The sequence below is a fragment of the Euleptes europaea genome, chromosome 14, assembly GCF_029931775.1.
Source record: "Euleptes europaea isolate rEulEur1 chromosome 14, rEulEur1.hap1, whole genome shotgun sequence".
Classification (NCBI taxonomy): domain Eukaryota; kingdom Metazoa; phylum Chordata; class Lepidosauria; order Squamata; family Sphaerodactylidae; genus Euleptes; species Euleptes europaea.
The window spans coordinates 34,653,598-34,671,863 of NC_079325.1; the positions used below are offsets into that span (position 1 = coordinate 34,653,598).

Sequence of the window (18,266 nt, forward strand, 5' to 3'; positions counted from 1 at the left end):
CTCTAGGAAAGTCACTCAAGCCTTGACTGAAGTGTGGTTGCTGCTGTCTCCCTTAACACTTCTGCTCTTGTTCAGCTGCCAGAACACCTGCAAAGTACCCTCTATAACTGGCCCTTTTCACAGAGGCACCAAGTATCATGTATGCAAATAGGAGAGCAGACATGACCCAGAACATCTTGCCTTCCATCTAAAACTGGATAGACATCACACCACCAAACTGAAGCACCTTTTTAGCTCTGCTTTGCAAAGGGTGTGCACCATTCCCCGCTGATCTCAACAGAAGATGCTCAACTTTAGCAGGATGATGTTTGATCTTCCCAGCCCCCACCGTTTGAGAGAAACACCTCACGTAAGGGCTATGAAGTTCATTCCAGGCATCCAATCACTGTGGTTGTGCGGAAAAAAATTAAGCAACTTCTGGTGCCAGAAGAAATAATATAATCTCTTTTATATGCCAGTTTCCAACTTTACCTTTGAACTGCCATCTGCTATCCATCCAGTAAACACTCCCTTGTCAGCACTTGAATTCTGAGTCACACAACTGGGCCGCAGCTTCCTATACTCACCCCTTGCCGGCTCCTCCAATTATACATTCTGAGGTTGAGCTGCTAATTAGAGCTACTGCTGGGCATAAAGTCTTGGGTGGCTTCACGTTTCTTCAAGGGACATTTTCTCACCACATCCTCCTCCTATATACCACATACAGTACATTCCACTTTGGCCCACTTCATGTAGCTGCACTGAATCAAGCAACACCACTTGCATCGTGTACACCTGAGTTACACAGAGAATGTATGTAAGCAGTTATTTATAAACCTTTTAAAACTTTGGAATAATTCTTTTTGTTCCTCCCCAAGAAAGCTGCAAAGAATCATTATTCTGTAGTTAGAAATACTGCATCCTGTTTTGACTGCAGACAGAATGTTAAATAAAAGGTCATCACCCAGCAGAATAAATGCAGGCAAAGTGGAAACAAGACATTTTATTTATTTTTTTAAATCCGCCACCATGAGATGTTAAAAAATTATCCTCATCCTTAAGGGTTACCTAGTTTTATTTAAAATTAAAGAACAAAACAGGAGTTTCTCTGGGTTCCAGTGTGGTATACACAGCTCTAGATAAGCTTTCCCCAGCTCATAAACTACCTTTTCGAAGAGCAGCCGCCTGTGTTCTAGTGAGGCTTTCCCTGCAGCCCTGAGCAAGCCCAGCTGAAAGGCAAAAAGGGTACTCTGCAGCCCACATGAATAAGCAGCAATCTGTTGTAAAAGGCACACCTACATTTCAGCTGCACAGATTTGGATTCTGCGGCAATTTATTTTGGAAACTTGGTAGTGTGATGAAAAAGGAAAATTAACAATTAAAGAAAGAATGCACACCATTACATCACGGTTGGCAATTTAATTACAGCGTACTTTTTACACAGAAGTGAAAGAAAATGTTTAAAAACAGTCACACTTGCACATCTTCTGAAAGAGCACCAAGCAATAAATATGCTCCTGAGCTCAGCTGCCAAGGCCTCAGCCCAAGGAAGGAGCCTTGAGCCTGGGCAGAGCTATTCGCTCCGATCCTTCGGCTCTCGGTATTTCCACTGGATGTAGTCAAAGATGTCCTTTTCACTGTCTACTGGGAGGGGCTCTCCAGCAACCCCTGGAAACACAACACAAAAGATCAAGTCACAAAAGGCTCCGCCTCCTTTTCTGCAGATACAGATGCAGGTTTACTACAAGCCAGCAAATCACACATTTGCACCCCCTCATTTTGCAGCCAAAATTGTGAGCAGGTTATGCAATACTTAATATCGAAACAAGTTGCTTTTTGGAGGACACACATACCAAATGCCATTAGATGGAACATGTCACGTTAGAGGAATACACTTCTAAGGTCCACATGAAGAGGGCAGTGTAGGCCAGGATATTGTCAGGCAATAGACAAGAGCAGGAAGCCCAATTCTTCTGGACACCAAAAGCATTAAACAAATCCCTAGCCTGCCTTTATTTAGGATGGGCTTCACTTGCTCTCTGGAAACATGTGCTAGACTCTTATGCTTCTTTCCCCACCAGGAGTGTTACAGACAAACCAGATTCCTGTGTTTGTGACACAACTTCAGCCAGGCAGGAAGCCTCTTCCCTCCCAGGCTTGCCAAAATCAGCCTCAAAAATAGGGAGAGCACTCACCTGTAACCCCCAAGGGCCGGATGGTGTACTCATTGAGGGTGAAGCCCATTTCCAGTGCATGAGTCCGCATGTTCTTATTAAATATATCGCTTCCTGTGAAGTACAAGACTCCGCAGTAATACTGATCCTTGGGAATCAATCTATAGTGTAACCGAGAGAGACCAGCTTCAGTTCACGGTGAGAGGCAGAACCTTGCCAGCCAAGCTGCCCTTCAAGGAAATCAGTTCCTGATCACCATGGCTGCCAGTGCCACAGCTTAAACCATCTCACTTTTAGCAATGCAGTTGTAATTTATTTAAAAATCCGGATGCCGGGTTTTTTTTTGGGGGGGGGGGGAGTTGGATCCCTTTAATGTAGAGTTTTATGCTACTGATTTACTCCCTTGCACTGACGTTTCATTGTTTCGCTTTTACATTCTATTTTCGTAACTCACATTTGCGTGCAAAATGCAGGAAAGAACTGAAGTAGACACAGCTTGCATTCACACACACAGAGTACAAGGAACAATGGTAACCAGGTCTACAATGCCAGCAACCTCTGCAAGCCACAAAGAGACACAAGGAAAACAAGGGACACCACTGGGAAAGGCTGGATGGATGCCCAGTGCTGGCCTTTTGAGGAACGCACCCTGCATCATTTCCTATGACGAGACAGAGAGCTGCTCCTCTGCCCCCAACTGACAGTCTTCCTTTCTCTCTTCTGGCCATAACTGCTGGCCATGACCGCTACCCCTAAACTGCTAGCAAAAACACCATGATTGAGTATCCTTCATGAAACATTTTGATTGTCGCCTTCTCTGTAAGCCTTTGTCGTCATCCTTTTTCTAACCCTGTAATTTTACCTAGAAAAAAATCATTAAGAAGGGACTTAATACAGACTGGAAGGACAAGCACCAACTTGGCCACACTCTGCTCCAGTTTTGTGTGTGTGTTGTGCCATCAAGTCGCTTCCGACTCATGGCGACCCTATGAATCAATGTCCTCCAAAATGTCCTATCTTTGACAGCCTTGCTCAGATCTTGCAAATTGAGGGCTGTGGCTTCCTTTATTGAGTCAATCCACCTCTTGTTGGGTCTTCCTCTTTTCAGTTTTACCTGATATCAATTCTCCTGAAAGGGATATCTGCCTCCTCATCTTTGTTTGGAAGTCGACACACTCCCTGGAAGTAAAAAATAGCAATGATGAGAGCAACAATAGCAACCCCCCCTCCCCCGGGCTGAGCATGCTGTTTCCAGGTTGAGCATGCTGTTTCCAAATTTGGCACAATGAGAAGTGGAAACGTTTCCTATGAAACCTTACAGCCAGTCCGAAACACCATGATTTGAAATGCCATTTCCACACAAATAAGGTTAAGATCGTGTTCCTTATAATCGTCTAAGTTTCCTGAGACCCCACATAGATGCTGGCTCCTGGACCACTGACCACCACAAGAGAGTGTTTGCTTGAAGCAAGCTTCTAGAAGGCAGTGCTGGAGTGGCAGGTAAAAGTGTGTTGGCAGTGGTGGCCCTTGCACACAGCTTCCAAGCCCTGGCTGGCTACTCTCATGTGTCACCTCACCAGGGGCTTAACCAGGAGTAAAAAAGGGCCCTGGGTAGGGCCTCGTCCCCTGTACAGAGGGGGAAGGAAGGAGAGGGCCTGCCTCCCCCCCAACTGAGGTGGGCAGGGAAGACACAGGTTTACTGTGGCTTCCACCCAGCTTGTGCCTGCCCACCTTGTGTGGGGGCCTTTGGGTTGTGGCTACAGCAGCTCCTGCCTGCCTTGTGGGAGATGGGGGCTGCAGGCTTGTGGCAGTGACAGCTCCTGCCCCCTCCACGGGGCCCGCCATCTTGCAGCAGTTCCCACCCACTTTGCATGGGGCCATTCCCGGGTTGGGGTGTCGCCAGTGTGGGGAGAGGCAGCTCCTCCAGGCCATCAGCCCCGCAGGACTTTCCCTTATCGGCCAATCTGTCCTGGTTTCCACTCACCTATGCCCAACTCCCTCAAGTCACACCACCGCTCAACCCCCTCCAAATTACACTAGGAACTAACGGCCTCAAAAAACAGTATGCTAGTTAAATGAGATTTTCACAAAGTAAGCAAGACTGTATTATTTTAAGTCTGATTACAGAATTTACGTTGTTCTGGTGCAAGATTAGGGTGGGCTTAAATCTCAACACAATTGTTTTATAAGTACTTAGACACAGTGAGAACAAGGTATCCAAGGACTACACAGACCCACTCAAGGTGGAGCTAAAACTCAATAGGCATACAGACAGCGCTTGAAGGTGTCTCTTCCAATAACCCTCCAACCTGTACTTTGTGGCAAAACCCACATCAAAGGGAGACTCAGCATCTGCATCCGGACAAAGAACATTCTGCTGAAATACAAAACCCAGGCTTTCCTCCAGCTAAAAAGCTCTTCCGTACAGCCTCCAACAGCTGAATCCTGTGGGAGTGTTTTAAGGGGATGCACTTTCTTCTGAGGTCAAACATGAAAAGAGCTTCTCGTCACTTTGATACACAAAGTTTCAGGCTTACCAGCATTTAACAAAAAGGGAGACACACAGACAGGCAAGTCTGGGCTTTGCTACAACCATTCTCTGGGGTCATAAAGCACCATCCAAATTAGAAGAGGATGACAAGCACGGCCCCAGCCTAGAACTCCACTGCCTGGCGCTTCCTGGCCCCTCCTCCCCACCAATTTGGCTCACTTCCAAGACACGGAATTAAAACAAAAAAGATCCTCACCATGAATTTGGTGTCCCCCTTTGACAGTGTATCCGTAATGAAATGGATGTTTTCCAGCTGCGCCACCACTTGATGCAAAAGCTTCGGCTTGAAAAGCAACAGTGTGTGTCACGATCGGAGAGATAAGGACCCTGACAACATGCAGAGGCCTCAAACTGTAGCTCCCTCCCCTCCCACAAAATATTTGGGGCAGGGAAGAGACACTTAGGAGCAGCGACAAGGAGAAACATCAGGGAGCAAGTCCAACCAAGGGCATTTTGGCATCTGAGGAAGAGGAAATCCTTCCTCTCATATTCTTCTGCAGAAGCCTTGTTGAAACGAAGAGGGTCTCCCATTCATTCATCCCAGAGAGGCTTGGCAAGAAAACCTTTGGGTGGACTGTGCCTTCACTGGATCAGACGTCTCTCCCCCCACCTGCCAGTTTTCATCTACCCACTGTGATGGATGTCACACCATCCTTCCGGGAAGGACCACCTGTGTGTGCGTGCAGGGGGGGGGTCTTAGCCATGGGGTGTCTGGAGCAACTGCCCCAGGGCTCCCTACCATCTCATCCCCAGCTGCTCCTGACTTGCTCTGAAGACGCTGCCATTGTGGTAGTGGCAGCTTCACTCAGGCAGTCAGGGGAGCAGGAAGGAGGGCCCTCGAGAATCACAGGCCTCGCATGACAGGCAGGCAGGCAGGCAGGCTTTCTTTCTGCTTCGGAGGCAGAAGAAACACCCTACCATTGATCCCCTATGCCACCACAGTCTCACACAGTGCAGGGTAGCAACGGTGCCCTGGAAACTTGGTGGTAGCCTGGAACAATCAGCTGGGTATAGGGGGCTGTCCCCAGCAGTGATTCTGGGGGTCTCTTCTCACATTTTGCGCCCAGGGCCCCAGAATCACTAGGACTACCTCTGTGTATGAGTGAGGACATGGAGAAGGAACTGCAGTGAATATAGGATAGGCATATAGTCAAGAACAGAAACGGTTCCATCAAACCTGGCCTCCCCCCCCTTTTATTAGATCTTTTTACATTATATGAGGAGTCCTTGTTGCGCTGCCGGGCTGATGGCAGCCCTGGGCTCCAACAATGTAACAATAGTTATATTGAACTGGTCAAATTTGTAGTGATTTTAATGATTTTAGAAACTATGTTGTATGTTTTATTGTATTATATTATATACAGTGTTGTGAGCCACCCTGAGCCCAGCTTTGGCTGGGGAGGGCAAGGTAGAAATTAAATAAACAACAACAACAACAATAATAATCTGAATTTTGCTTATTTCCAGAGTTGGATTGATCACTATTGTTTGGAGTGGGGAAGAATTACCACCCCAGATCAAATTAGCAGTCATCCTGACATTTTTCAGCAACCTCAGAACTCTCTGAACAGCATACATATGGAGCACCACTCCTCTCTTTCCAGCTCATCTTTTAAGAAGATATTCAAGGTTTATTCTTGTTTCACAAGACCTCCATAAAAGCCACTATCCCACCATGCGATGTTAAAAGTAGCAACCAACAGTTATTCATAAACTTCTCCTTTTTTGCCCACCTGGCAAAAAGGTGTGAAATACAGTAAGGTCTTCCCCTCTTTGGAGTCTAGTCCCCCACATTCCAGATTTGGAAGCATCTGATGCTACAACATTGCTGAAGCTAAGAAGGAGTTAATTTAAAGCAGAACACTCACACACCTGTGCTTGCTTTGGCAGCATAAACACTAAAATTGCAACACACACACCTGCTTGGACGATTCAGAAGTGAAGTCTGGATGGGTCAACAGGATATCCATATCCCCACTGGATTCAGCACCTATAAAAACAGAAGATGTAGGAAAAAACAAATCCTGGCAATAAATTAAGATCAACCATAAGAGAGGTCTGTAATTTATGTTTCCCTGCGTCCAGTCATTGGCTTCACAATGATTTTAAAGTCACAGTTAGCATGCTGGATTTTGCAAGCAGTAATTATGTGCTTCAATTAGTATTAGAACATCTGGCCATTTATTCCTATTCTTGTTCTGCCTTGGAGTTAGAATGCAGCAGGAAGCAAATTGCTTCTCTTGACCTGCTCTACTCACTCATTTTCAATAAACACAAAGAGCACAAAGATCCACAGAGCAGCATGAACACATGCACCAGGCAGAACACCTACATTTTAAATCAAAGCAATTTTACATGCCAAAGGGCCAGGACATTAATCTGCAAAACAACCAAACAGCCATAATGTTTATGTTATTTGAACCACCAACCTCGGCGGAAACTGCCACACACTGTAGCGATGTATGTGGGGTCCACTTTCTTGACCTCATTCAACACGATTTCCTGTTACAAGGAAACCAGATCTTTTTATCTTTCGTTCTAAAGATGCTTGTATCTTTCTCTTCAACGAGAAGATGTCTCTGCTTACCTGCATCTCTAACATCTCTTCCCTAGGGATTCTTTTCTCAAAATCTTCAAAATACCTGTACATGTAATACAAATGGGGTTTAGAGAAAAGCAAAAATGGTGATGCTAAGTATACTTATTTGCAAGCAGATTCTCTTGAAATCAAATATTTTGACTCTCAAGGAACAAGCAGTAATAAATTATACTGTGCATACCAAAGTCCAATTCAAATGTTATCTGGGATCATCGGACGCTACTAAAAAGGCTTACGTTGGGGTCAGACTAAGTACTATGGTATACAAAACTTGGTAATATTTAGAGACACTCAATATCCTAGATGACTACTGATTAAATCAATCACTTATTAGACCAAGTTTAATTTCAATATTGCACAAGTTTTTCTTCCAAATATGCACCACTTTCTATTATTAACAATTAAAACTATCAACAGCAGTGCTGGCCATGCTATTGAGGATGCATCCCTAGCACTACACAATTAGGCATACAATATAATCTCACATTTCAATTTGCAATCTAGGAAGAAGTCAGATTTTCAATATGGCCAGAGGTGAATACAGCTAAAAGTTAAAAACTTTCTTGGAGAGTTTGCCTGTGGCAACAAGCCAGAAAATAGCTAAGCGTTTCTCTTTGACGACATTTTTACCTCAAGGACATACATTCAACCAAACAAAATATATGCCTTACTTCAACCCAATTTGTTGATGGTGGTTTAATTTATGCTCATTTCTCTTGAGATCTAGAAGGAAAAGAGTAACATGATCAGACTAACATTTTTTTATCTGAGCGTGGAGAAGAAATAAATTTGGCACAAATAATTCGGAGAACAGGTCTGTCCACATTCATGCATCTGTGGATTACAATCCCATTGTTTTTTTTTCCATAAAATTTTTATTATTTTTAAAATATTTTACTGTCTGGTACTTTTCAACAACACATTCATTTCAGAAATCATACAATAAAAAACTTTAACAGCGTCATCGAAAAGCATATTCATCTATTAATGAAAAGATATTAAAATAAGAGACTTCCCCCTCACCTTCCTCCATCTTGCTATAAATTTATCTATTCTTTTGCAAAAAAAGTTCTAATCCAGAAAAATACATCAAGCTTGATTACTAAGTTAATTCTAAATTATTCATTTACAATTAGTACGTGTTTATTATTGATTTCATATATAGTAACAGATTTTATTTCAAATCCGTTCTTAAGGTAAAAGGATTAGATCAGTAAATACAAAATTCCCTAATCATCATTTAAATCCCTGTTTAGCCCTCTGTTTCTCTCTATCACCCATAAACTGCATGTTTCCTTTTAGTTTTGTTCTTGCTGTGAATTTTTGTTTTTCCAACACTTCTGTTATTTTTGATGTCCTGTCTTTTTTGCCCAGATGTCGAGGCCAACTCCTTTTTCTCCTCTTCTTGTTGATGTTGTGGCTCCTGGTTAAGGCCAGCTAGATCTTTTTCATAATTCTTCAAAAAGTTTTTTACCTCCTCCTGTGAAGAGATAGTAAATCTGACCTCTTTGTAGGTAAAAGTGAGTCCCTGTGGGAAGATCCAGGAGAATCTTATTCCATTCTTCTTCAATGTCCCAGTAAATTCTTTGTACATATTTCTCTTCATCATCAAGTGTCGTGGGATATCCTTAAGAATGATAAGAGGATTTCCATTCACTGACAAAGGATTATCATAGAGGGTTTGCATAATATAATCTTTCATCCTTATATCATAAAAGGAAATCATAATATCTCTTGTCTTTGTCTTCTCCAAACTGGTGAGTAAAGGAATTCTATATACTTTGTTTATTGCATAATCCAGATCTTGTTCACTTATATGAATCAGGTCAGCCAATGATTTTATGATAGTTATTCTGGTACATCCCATTGCTTCTGGAAAATTGCGAAGACGTACGTTCAATTGTCTTAATTTTAACTCCATAATAGCCAGTAGGTCCATAACATTTTGTTGTTGGAAATGTATAGCTTGAATTTGATTACCTTGAAGTATCTGTTTATTTTTAATATCTTTCTGTTCTTCAATTGCCTTTTTAATTGAAGTATCCATTTTTCCCATATCAGTTTTCATTGTAGATATTTGAGATTTCATATTTGTAATTTCGCTTGCCAAAATGTCCAATTTCTGACTAGTCTGGTTGGTAGTTTGAGTTAGACTAGTCAATATGTTGGTTAACTGAGCCAGACGTTGAGATTGTTGCTCATATTGTTTAGTAAAGGCATCCATGTGTTTTGTTAACATTTCCTGTATTTTCTCGTCGGCCTTTCCCATGTTTATTTCTGAAAATAGTTCTGACAATTCACCAATACCAAGAAATGCTGTTTTAAATATGTTGGCAGGGTCCAAAACCTTGTAGTGGTTCTATTCATCAATTATACAGGTCCTGGGATTAAATGGCTGCAAATTCTTCTCTCCGCTGTAAAACAATTAGTGCTGTTGTAAAAGGCAATCAAGTTTTATTGACACTCTGCTCGATTGTAAAAGAAGGGGGTGGGCTGGGCATTATTTAAATCGCGGACCTTCGGCCGTCTTGTTTTCCAGTAGTAGGAATATGTTGCATGTTGCACAATAAAGGCGCACTTCAAGCCCTGCGATTTAGTTTCATGTATGATCTTTCCCTTTCAATCTCGATGGTTTTCTATGATGAATCGGAAAGACGTCATCTCCAGAGGAATTTAGCCCATTCACTCCCACCCCTTTTAACACCTCGGCTTCTAATTGGTAGCTAGAGTGTCTGTCAACCGTCCCGTTTGTTATGCCAAAGTGGAGATCGAGTAGATAAGGCTCCTGCCATTCAACTATACTCTTTTTAAACAAACAAAGTCACTTATATTCTGGACAGAGAGATGCAGATTGCATTGATGATTATTACGATCTTCCAGAGCTTCACTTTCAAGGTAAAGACAAAAGAATTCTTGCAACTTACTCAGATGTTGGATGATAAGGTTACGGTGATGATAATTTTTCTTAGATGGTGATTGAAGAGGACTGAACCTTGATTACCCATGAAATGTTCCGGCGATGACTTTCCCTCTTGCCCTCGGGACCGGCATCAAAACTTCCGAGGGGCTTGAAAGCCTCCCTCGGAGAGTTCTGGAGGTCAAACCGCATAAGTGGCTGCAGGGAATTCCTGCTTCCCAAGTCCACTGTTTAGGACCGGGTTGAGGTGCTGTTTAGCACCCCAATTTGAACATTTCTGGGATTTTTCCTGGAGAGTCCAGGAAACATGGCGCTCAGCCCAGCTGCCCCAGCAGGAAGTCGATTACGATCCCATTGTGTGTGTAAAGTACCGTCGAGTCGCAGCTGACTTATGGAACCCAATAGAATTTTCAAGGCAAGAGACATTCAGAGGTAGTTTGCTATTGCTTCGTCTGCATAGTGATACTAGTATTCCTTGGTGGTCTCCCAGGTCACCAAAAAGAACAATGCGCTCACAAACCTGACCAATGTAGGCCCAATTTATTTATTTCTCTAACTTAATGTGCTGTCCTCTAACCCAATGAGTTCTTCAGTGAATTACAGAACAATAAAAACACGCACACAAAATGGACAAAAATCAAAACAAACTTCTGAATTATTAACATTAATCTGTCTGATCTTGGCATAGGGAGAGGGGGAGAACAGCACAAAACACACAAAATATAAGCAGCCTCATGTGCTAAATTTCCAAGCTATCCAGCATTTGTAGTACTGGGGAAAGATGGAAGAGGAAAGATTGCTTCAAGGTACAGTGCTCCTAGCCTACTCTGACAAATAGGAAAGCGCGCTTGCAATACTGAAAATAGCTTGTTCCCTCCCACCTACAAAGACAGTCCACAAAGTAGACTCACCGTCCAGTGTCTTAATTCCTTCATCTACAAACTTCCTGGCAGCAGCAGGACTGCAGAGAGACAAGGCAGTTTAAAATCGCTAGCACAGTAACTCATTTCAGCATCACTTGTGTGACAGATGTGCCAGGGTACCAACAAGTGGTTAGAAGCATTTCAAAAAGAAACAAACAGCAACCACCAATCTATGGGGACCAAGTAAGCTAAATGCTTCTAAGGGTACAACCATACAGAGATTGCAACAACAAGAGAAAGAAAATGGAAGAGCTTTGCTGATAAAGGGGGGAGGACTCTAATACCATTGCTAACACCAACAGAGAAGCAATGACTGGAAGACCAGGAGATGATCACCCAGAAAAAGATTTCAAGCTCCCCAACAAGAGCTCTAAACAAGATCAATGAGCTGAAAACCGTGTAGCCAGCCAGATTAAAAGATCAGAGCAGATGCCCTTCCAAAGCCAAGGAAGGTCCTGAACCGCAGACCAAAAATTCTGATTTTCCCTCTTTTAGATAGTTTGGGTATCCTGAGCCCAGTTTTAAAAACACATGCACATTTACCCTATGCCAGTAACTCTGGTCAGGAAGTTGATAGAAGAGCTTGTATCATCTTGTCTAATCTAGAAAAAAAAAGACAGAAACAATTGGGCGATCTTTGATAAGGAAATTCACACATACACATAATTCAAGAACTGGCAGAATGTTGGCAAGCAAGATGCAGCTCCTTGAAAGTCTGAAAGAAAAGTTGTATGTTAAGACCTTGATGTGTATTGGGGGCCAAAGAGACACTTGCCCTTGTGCTCCCCCCGCACAAGGGGAGTACAAGAGAAGAGGGTGGAGGCAGCCACACCAGCACAAACAGAAGGATGGGCAGAGGTGGGCCTCCTCTAAGGTAAAAAGCAGAGTGGCTGTTGCTCAGTGACACAGCATCTGTTTGGCATACAGAAGCCCAGGGTTCAGCCCCTGGCATCTCCAGTTAAAAAGAATCAGGCAGTAGGTGATGTGAAAGACCTCTACTGAATACTCTGGACAGCCGCTTATAGTCTGATGGACCAATGGTCTGATTTAGTATAAGGCAGCATTATGTGAATCAGATTTTACGTATCATTAAAAGGAGCAGACCCATATGGCACAATCTATAGGAAGAGCTGCATAATATTGTTATTAACAAATGACTTGCAACGTGACAAATTACCAATAAAACTATACATTCTAGAGCCGTGTTGGCGAACCTATGGCACGGGTGCCACTTCCGGCACGCGTAGCCCTTTCTGCCGGCACTCATGGTTCCTCCAAGCCGCTGGCCTTTCCGGCTCTGCCCCACCCCGGATGGGGGAGGCTGTAGCCCAGGGGTGGGGAACCTCCGACATCATTGGCGGTGGCCCCCGGACTCTCCCACAGAAGCTGCCGCCATTGCTGCCGCTGGAGCGTGCGCGGCCAGCCAGGCGGGTGGGAGAGCGGGGAACAGAAGCCGAGCGCCCACACTCAGCATGGCTGGCGGCTTCTCCGGCGCCCTCTGGGCCTGTGCAGGCAAAGGGGCATGGCTGGTCAGTGGGTGCGAAGGAGGCGCCCTCTGCCCTACCCTGCTCGCCTCTCACAAGCCTGCCGCCGCGCCCCACCGAGTGGCAAATCCAAGGCAAAACCTCCCATGCATAAATGGCCTCTTTCTTTTTCTGTCTCCCTCTGTCCTTTTCTTTCTCTCCCTTGCTCCATTTCTTTCTCCCTTTCTCTCTCTTTTTCTTTCTTTCTTTCTCTCCCTCCCTTCCTTCCCTTTCCCCCTCCCTTCCCTTCTTTCCTTCCTTCCTTCTTTCCCTCCAGCGGCTTCTCCAGCACCCTCTGGGTCTGTGCGGGCGGAGGGGCGTGCAGTCCTATTCCACCTTTGAAGTGCCCACAAGCTATCCTCCAAACACCTTTCCATTTGTCTTGATATGTAGAGAGAAAACACTAAGGAACTAGTTGCCAATCTCCAGGTACTAGCTGGAGATCTGCTATTACAGGTGATCTCCAACCAATAGAGATCAGTTCCCCTGGAAAAAATTGCCACTTTGGCAATTGGACTCTATGGCACTGAAGTCCTTTCCCAAACCCTGCCCTCCTCAGGCGCCACCCCAAAAACCTCCCACTCATGGCGAAGAGGAACTTGGCAACCCTAGCCTCTCCCTCTGGGCCCCCTCTGGGGGTGGTATTCAGGTTAAATTGCCGCATTGGCACTCAGCAATAAATAAGTGGGTTTTTGGTTGCAGTTTGGGCACTCGGTCTCTAAAAGGTTCGCCATCACTGTTCTAGAGGGGGATTCCAGATGAGAAAGCCATGTTAGTCTGTAGCAGTAAATGAAAACAGGAGTCGAGTGATGCCTTAAAAACTAAGAAAACTCTTGAGGGGGAGCTGTGTCTGTTTGTTGCAGCCCAAACAAAAACAGTTTTATGGAACCTTAAAAGATTAACACGCTTATCGGAAATGGAGCTTTTATGAGCAGAGAAGTTATTACAAAATAAAAAATTCAGGCAAGCAGTGGCATTTCTATACTGAACACATGAAAACCAGATCCTGTAGAAAAAAATAAGGGCTCCCATCTAAGGAGAGCAGGGCCACTCCAAGCTGGTGATGAGCTGGCAGAGTAGTTAAGCCAGCCACTCCCAGTTTCATAGTGTCAAATCTGCATACGAATTCCAACTCAGAAGTTTCATGCTAGCATCCCTCTTTGGAGTTCCAAGAAACGTACAACCACCAAACGCTTACCTTTTCTAGCTTACGTAGTTTACCAGTGGATAAAAACTCATCAATTTTTTCCGCGATTTTCGCTCCTACTCCATCCTAAGAAATACAAGGAAACAGGAAAAGTTAAATGAAGCATCAGAAGGTTCATACTTTAGGGAGACCAGCAGACCAGACTCAGACACCAAGGGAAGATTTATATCAATTAGCCAAAGGTATGCAAAGCACAAGGACGTACAGACTGAATTAAAAAGAAGCAGCAGCAGCCAGCCTTCACCATGCACGGACCACTATAACAAGAGGAGCACAAGCCACTGGGATGAACAGGGACAGCGCAAGAGAACAACTGCTCTTAAAGTCAATTACTTACACTAGACATGTGTCCTGATTGCTTTTCTCATTGCATTACACAGCTACTTCATCATATTTATTTAATGCTTATGACCCACTTTTCTCCCCAATGGGGCCCCGAAGCAGCTTACTTAGTTCTCTCTCCCAACATTTTATCATCATAACAACAACCACATGAGGTAGGTTAGGCTGAGTGACTGGTAGAGATTCAGACCTGAGGCTCCCAGATCCTAATCCGACCCTCTAACCTCTACACCACACTGACTCATAAATTGCATTTGAACCCTTCGGCCAAACAGTAGACACACAAACAGGAGATGAATTTCACAGTTCTGAATGAGTCATGAAAGACGGGAACAGGTTGTTCCTACTGGCTTCACAGAACTTACCAGTTTCTTTGCTTCAGCCCCACTTTTTATCTTGCTTGGATACTTGGATATTACAGAAGCGGCTTTCCTACATAAAGCAAAGAAAATTCTGCATTCCAGACTCCTCCATAAAAGTAAACATTTAGCACGAAATCTACACAAAATGTGCCTTGCAAATCCAATGAAGATCAATTCTCCTCCATAAATATTATCAATTACAGAGAAGGACTAACAAGAGACTAAATACAGCTTTTCTCTTTTCCAGCTATATACGCCAAGGTTTCTAGCAAGTTCTACAGACTGCCTAAATGCAGTTTCGTGAAAGTCTCAATTGGGTCAAGAGAGAGGGTTCTGTCCTACCCATACCCAGCTGTCTCAGCATTACTGGATCTTTTGGCCAACAGGCCAATCTTTTTAACTTTTATACCTTTTATCCCTTAGAAGCTCCTTGATCAATTGATCTTGAGCAGCATATATCTAGTGTTGGAGGGATATAAGGACTGAAACAAATCTTGCCACTGACAATGTAGCCTTGGGGTCCCTGTCGCTTAGTAAAAAAGGCATTATGTCAGTCACAGAGGCATTGGATTTGTATATTAAAAGGGGGGAAATATAGTGCGATTGAAGTTCCTCGTAAAAGCGGCATTCCAAAAGGGCATGTGTCAATAGAGCCAGAAGAGCAAGGGCAGATCCTGTCTGAGTATGGTATATTCAGAATTCTGCCCTGCATTACCATAGAAGGATTAGCATTCAATCTAGCCAAGCAAAAAGCTCTACAGAGACGAGTTGTCAGATAATATGTATAGGCAGGCAGACCAGTGGAGGGGGTATTCCGAAGAACTGGGATGAACAGACGCGACAAGCACGAAAAGTAGTGCTGTTTAACTTTTATACAGGGCTGGTATGTCACTGGGTTTTCTGACCCCCCACCCACCCCAACTAATTTTCAAAGGTATGAGCCTTTCCATATCCAAGGGATGAGACTGAGTTTTGCCGGTAATTAAAATGCACAAATACATCTGAAGACACTCCCCCCAGCAAAGTCTGACTATCTGGAGCAGCAGTAACCAACCTGGATGAGGCTGTGGCCGTTTTTAGAATTTTAAGAAAGGATATCAAGCACCACCTCATAACGAACACCACGATGAGTTCTAACCCTAATCCTTCCCCATGCTGTTTAAAATACTGTTTCAATTAAATTTAACACTGGGAAGAGGGACACTTCCTTTTCTGTAAGGGGCCCAATTTTCAGGTAATCATGCCATTGTACAAGCTTATTAATGCTTCAGTAACCGAAGTAAGTTGTGATGGGTGGGTCTTAGTTATCACCTGCTAGTCTTTACAGGATTCTGATAGGGGAATCCAGCTGAAGCCCAAACAGGCTGTATACACATAAGCCTGTGTACAACCGAATATATCTGGTGTGAGTGAAGATGGGTCTGGATGTCACAGGTGCTAGGAGGGCAAGGTGGGTTTCCCTGACTGAGTTTGGAGGAGCACAAATGCTCGTCCTTTCCTGTCTCTTTAGACTCTTGCTATATTTACTTTCATTTCTGGCAGGTGAGGGTCCTTCCTTTGCCTTCCTCTCTGCTGCTGGGGTAGTTGTTGTAATGAAGCCGTTTTAAGGAAACATAGGTTCCTTAAGGAAGAAAAATGGTACCAAACGGTGAGTTTAATACCCATCCTCCTATATGGACTATGACGGAGGGAATTAGAACTTGTGTCCCCCCTTGCCAATCTCATCACCACCACCCCAAAATTTGTGTCCTTCCATTGCCTTAAGCACACCACAAAACTGGTTGCAGAAACAGCAGAGTGGAAGCACAGAGAGACTTCAGAGGGAGAGCAAGAGGAAGGAAGGAATGTAACCGATGACAGAGTAGAAAAGGACAGAACATGAAGAAGGCAAAGGAGGACAAAGGGAAAGGAACTTGAAATGGAAACAAGAAAGGAATGTGGAAGGGGTCAGGAAGAAGGGCAGCAAGTGGGTACCATGTTGGAGATTGCTGGAGTATACATTAGTATGGTGCCATGGCATAAAAACCACATCTCAATGAAGTGCACAAGCTATGAAGACCTTTACTGACTAACGTCCTAGTTAGCCCACAGCCTAAAGTAAGTGGTCCCCAACGTATAGGCCTTACCTGTAGGCATTGTACTTGTGGATGGCTCTATTCACATTCTTCTCATAGTTGGCCAGTTCTGAAAAGAGGATTCTTTTTAGTTCTGCACAGCTGCACAAATTAAAACAGTAAAACATGGGCCAAGTCAAGCATAAGTACACACTATTAAGTTCAGTGGAAGATCTCAGCTCTCTTGAAATCCAGCAGACCAAAAGATGCTTATGGTTACACATCCCAGGTTTTCTGACAGTCTGAAAAAAGGACGCACCTCCCTCCAGTTCCAAATGGAACAAGTAAAGTACTTAGGGGAAAGGAACAGATGCTGCTCTGAGATAAGAACCACAGGGAACTGCCTCACCTGGACAAAACTGAAGAATCCCCCTCACTTCAGGCTCTACAAAGCGATAAGCTTCTAAGCCCCACATTGGGCGTTTGGGCTGCATTTGCTTTTGAAAAAACACCAAAAAAGGAGGGGGGGGGAACCTGATGGAACTCAACCAAAATGCTGATTACAAACCAAAGAGGTTGAGATGAAAAATGCCAAAATTACAAATACATAAATTTTAATAAGGTGCACATATAGACGGTCCTTTTTGGATCTCATATTGGTCAATGAAACATTGCAGTAGTTAATGTTTGTATTTATTGAATGTGTAAAAGATTTCCTCTGTACTAGGAGTCTTATGCTTTTAATCTATATGTATACCTTATTAAAATTTATATATTTGTAATTTCTGCCCTTGCTTTTGCCAGAAATCGGCACCCAGGACGTGTGAAGAGGGCCCCGAGTCAGAGAGAGGGACCGGGCTTCCGCACCCTCCTGCACAACCATCTCCCACGTTGCCAGGCTGAGCCCGGCCACGCAAAGGCGATCCCGGGAGACCAAACCCTGCGCGGGACGGGACCAGCAGCTCATGTGCGCTGAACAAGGTTGACTCCCGAGTAAACCCGCAAGGCCTCGGGCTGGCGAAAGGCACCCACCGGTCAGGAAGTCCGTGATGCCGTCGTTGGGGTTCTCCTGCGGCGCCTTCCGCTTGCTCATCTCGCCGCCACCGGCGGGGCCGAGCCTCCTGTCGCGGCCGCCAACCCAGCTTCCGGGTTCCCAACTTCCGCTTCCGGTTTCCCAACTTCCGTTTCCGGTTTCCCAGATCCGGGAAGCACAGTTGCCAGCGATGAGCCACGACACGTGGGCGCGTCTCCTGTCGCTTTCCTCCCCCGGCTGCGGACAGGCTGCGGTGGCTACTTCGCATTAAGGTTGCGTCGGCTCAGTGTCGCATCCGGCCGCGGCTTGATCCGAGGCGTGTTTTCTCCAAAGTACGCCTGTGTTCGCAGTGGGTATTCCCTCCCCCCCGGTGGTGGGGGGAAAATAGACACCACTGTACTAATATCAGGAGGACGAGGAACTCAGTGCAGGAGCGAGGTGTATACAAAGTGCAAAAAACTTTATAAGCTGCCAAAATGACATAACAATACAGCTGTACACACTATATATACTACTAAGCTAAAACACACAAGCTAAGACAAACAGCGTGACTGTACAAGGTGGAAAAGAGTGTCAAAAAGACATAACAATACAGCGATACA

General features: G+C 44.4%; 1 protein-coding gene across 1 annotated transcript; it reads right to left on the bottom strand.

The window, feature by feature from the left end:
- Positions 1–1,383: 1,383 nt before the first annotated feature.
- POLB (DNA polymerase beta) lies at positions 1,384–17,745 on the bottom strand. Its single transcript, XM_056860279.1, has 14 exons — positions 17,664–17,745; positions 16,704–16,761; positions 14,581–14,647; positions 13,865–13,939; positions 11,687–11,745; positions 11,132–11,181; positions 7,975–8,026; positions 7,292–7,346; positions 7,134–7,206; positions 6,624–6,694; positions 4,901–4,987; positions 3,268–3,332; positions 2,175–2,314; positions 1,384–1,647 (listed from the first exon to the last, which is right to left on the bottom strand). Exons 1-14 carry the CDS (start codon positions 17,722–17,724, stop codon positions 1,553–1,555), a joined length of 1,008 nt encoding a protein of 335 aa, XP_056716257.1. The 5' UTR covers positions 17,725–17,745; the 3' UTR covers positions 1,384–1,552.
- Between the last annotated feature and the right edge of the window lie 521 nt (positions 17,746–18,266).

Bases quoted from the DNA above. Each gene is read 5' to 3' on its own strand.
- POLB (XM_056860279.1), bottom strand. From the start codon at position 17,724: ATGAGCAAGCGGAAGGCGCCGCAGGAGAACCCCAACGACGGCATCACG. The intron at 13,940-14,580 runs GTAAGTTCTGTG...TGTATTTCTTAG, and splicing joins GGGCTGAAGCAAAGAAACTG to GATGGAGTAGGAGCGAAAAT. The intron at 2,315-3,267 runs GTAAAACTGAAA...GTTACACTATAG, and splicing joins TTCAGGAGAATTGATATCAG to ATTGATTCCCAAGGATCAGT.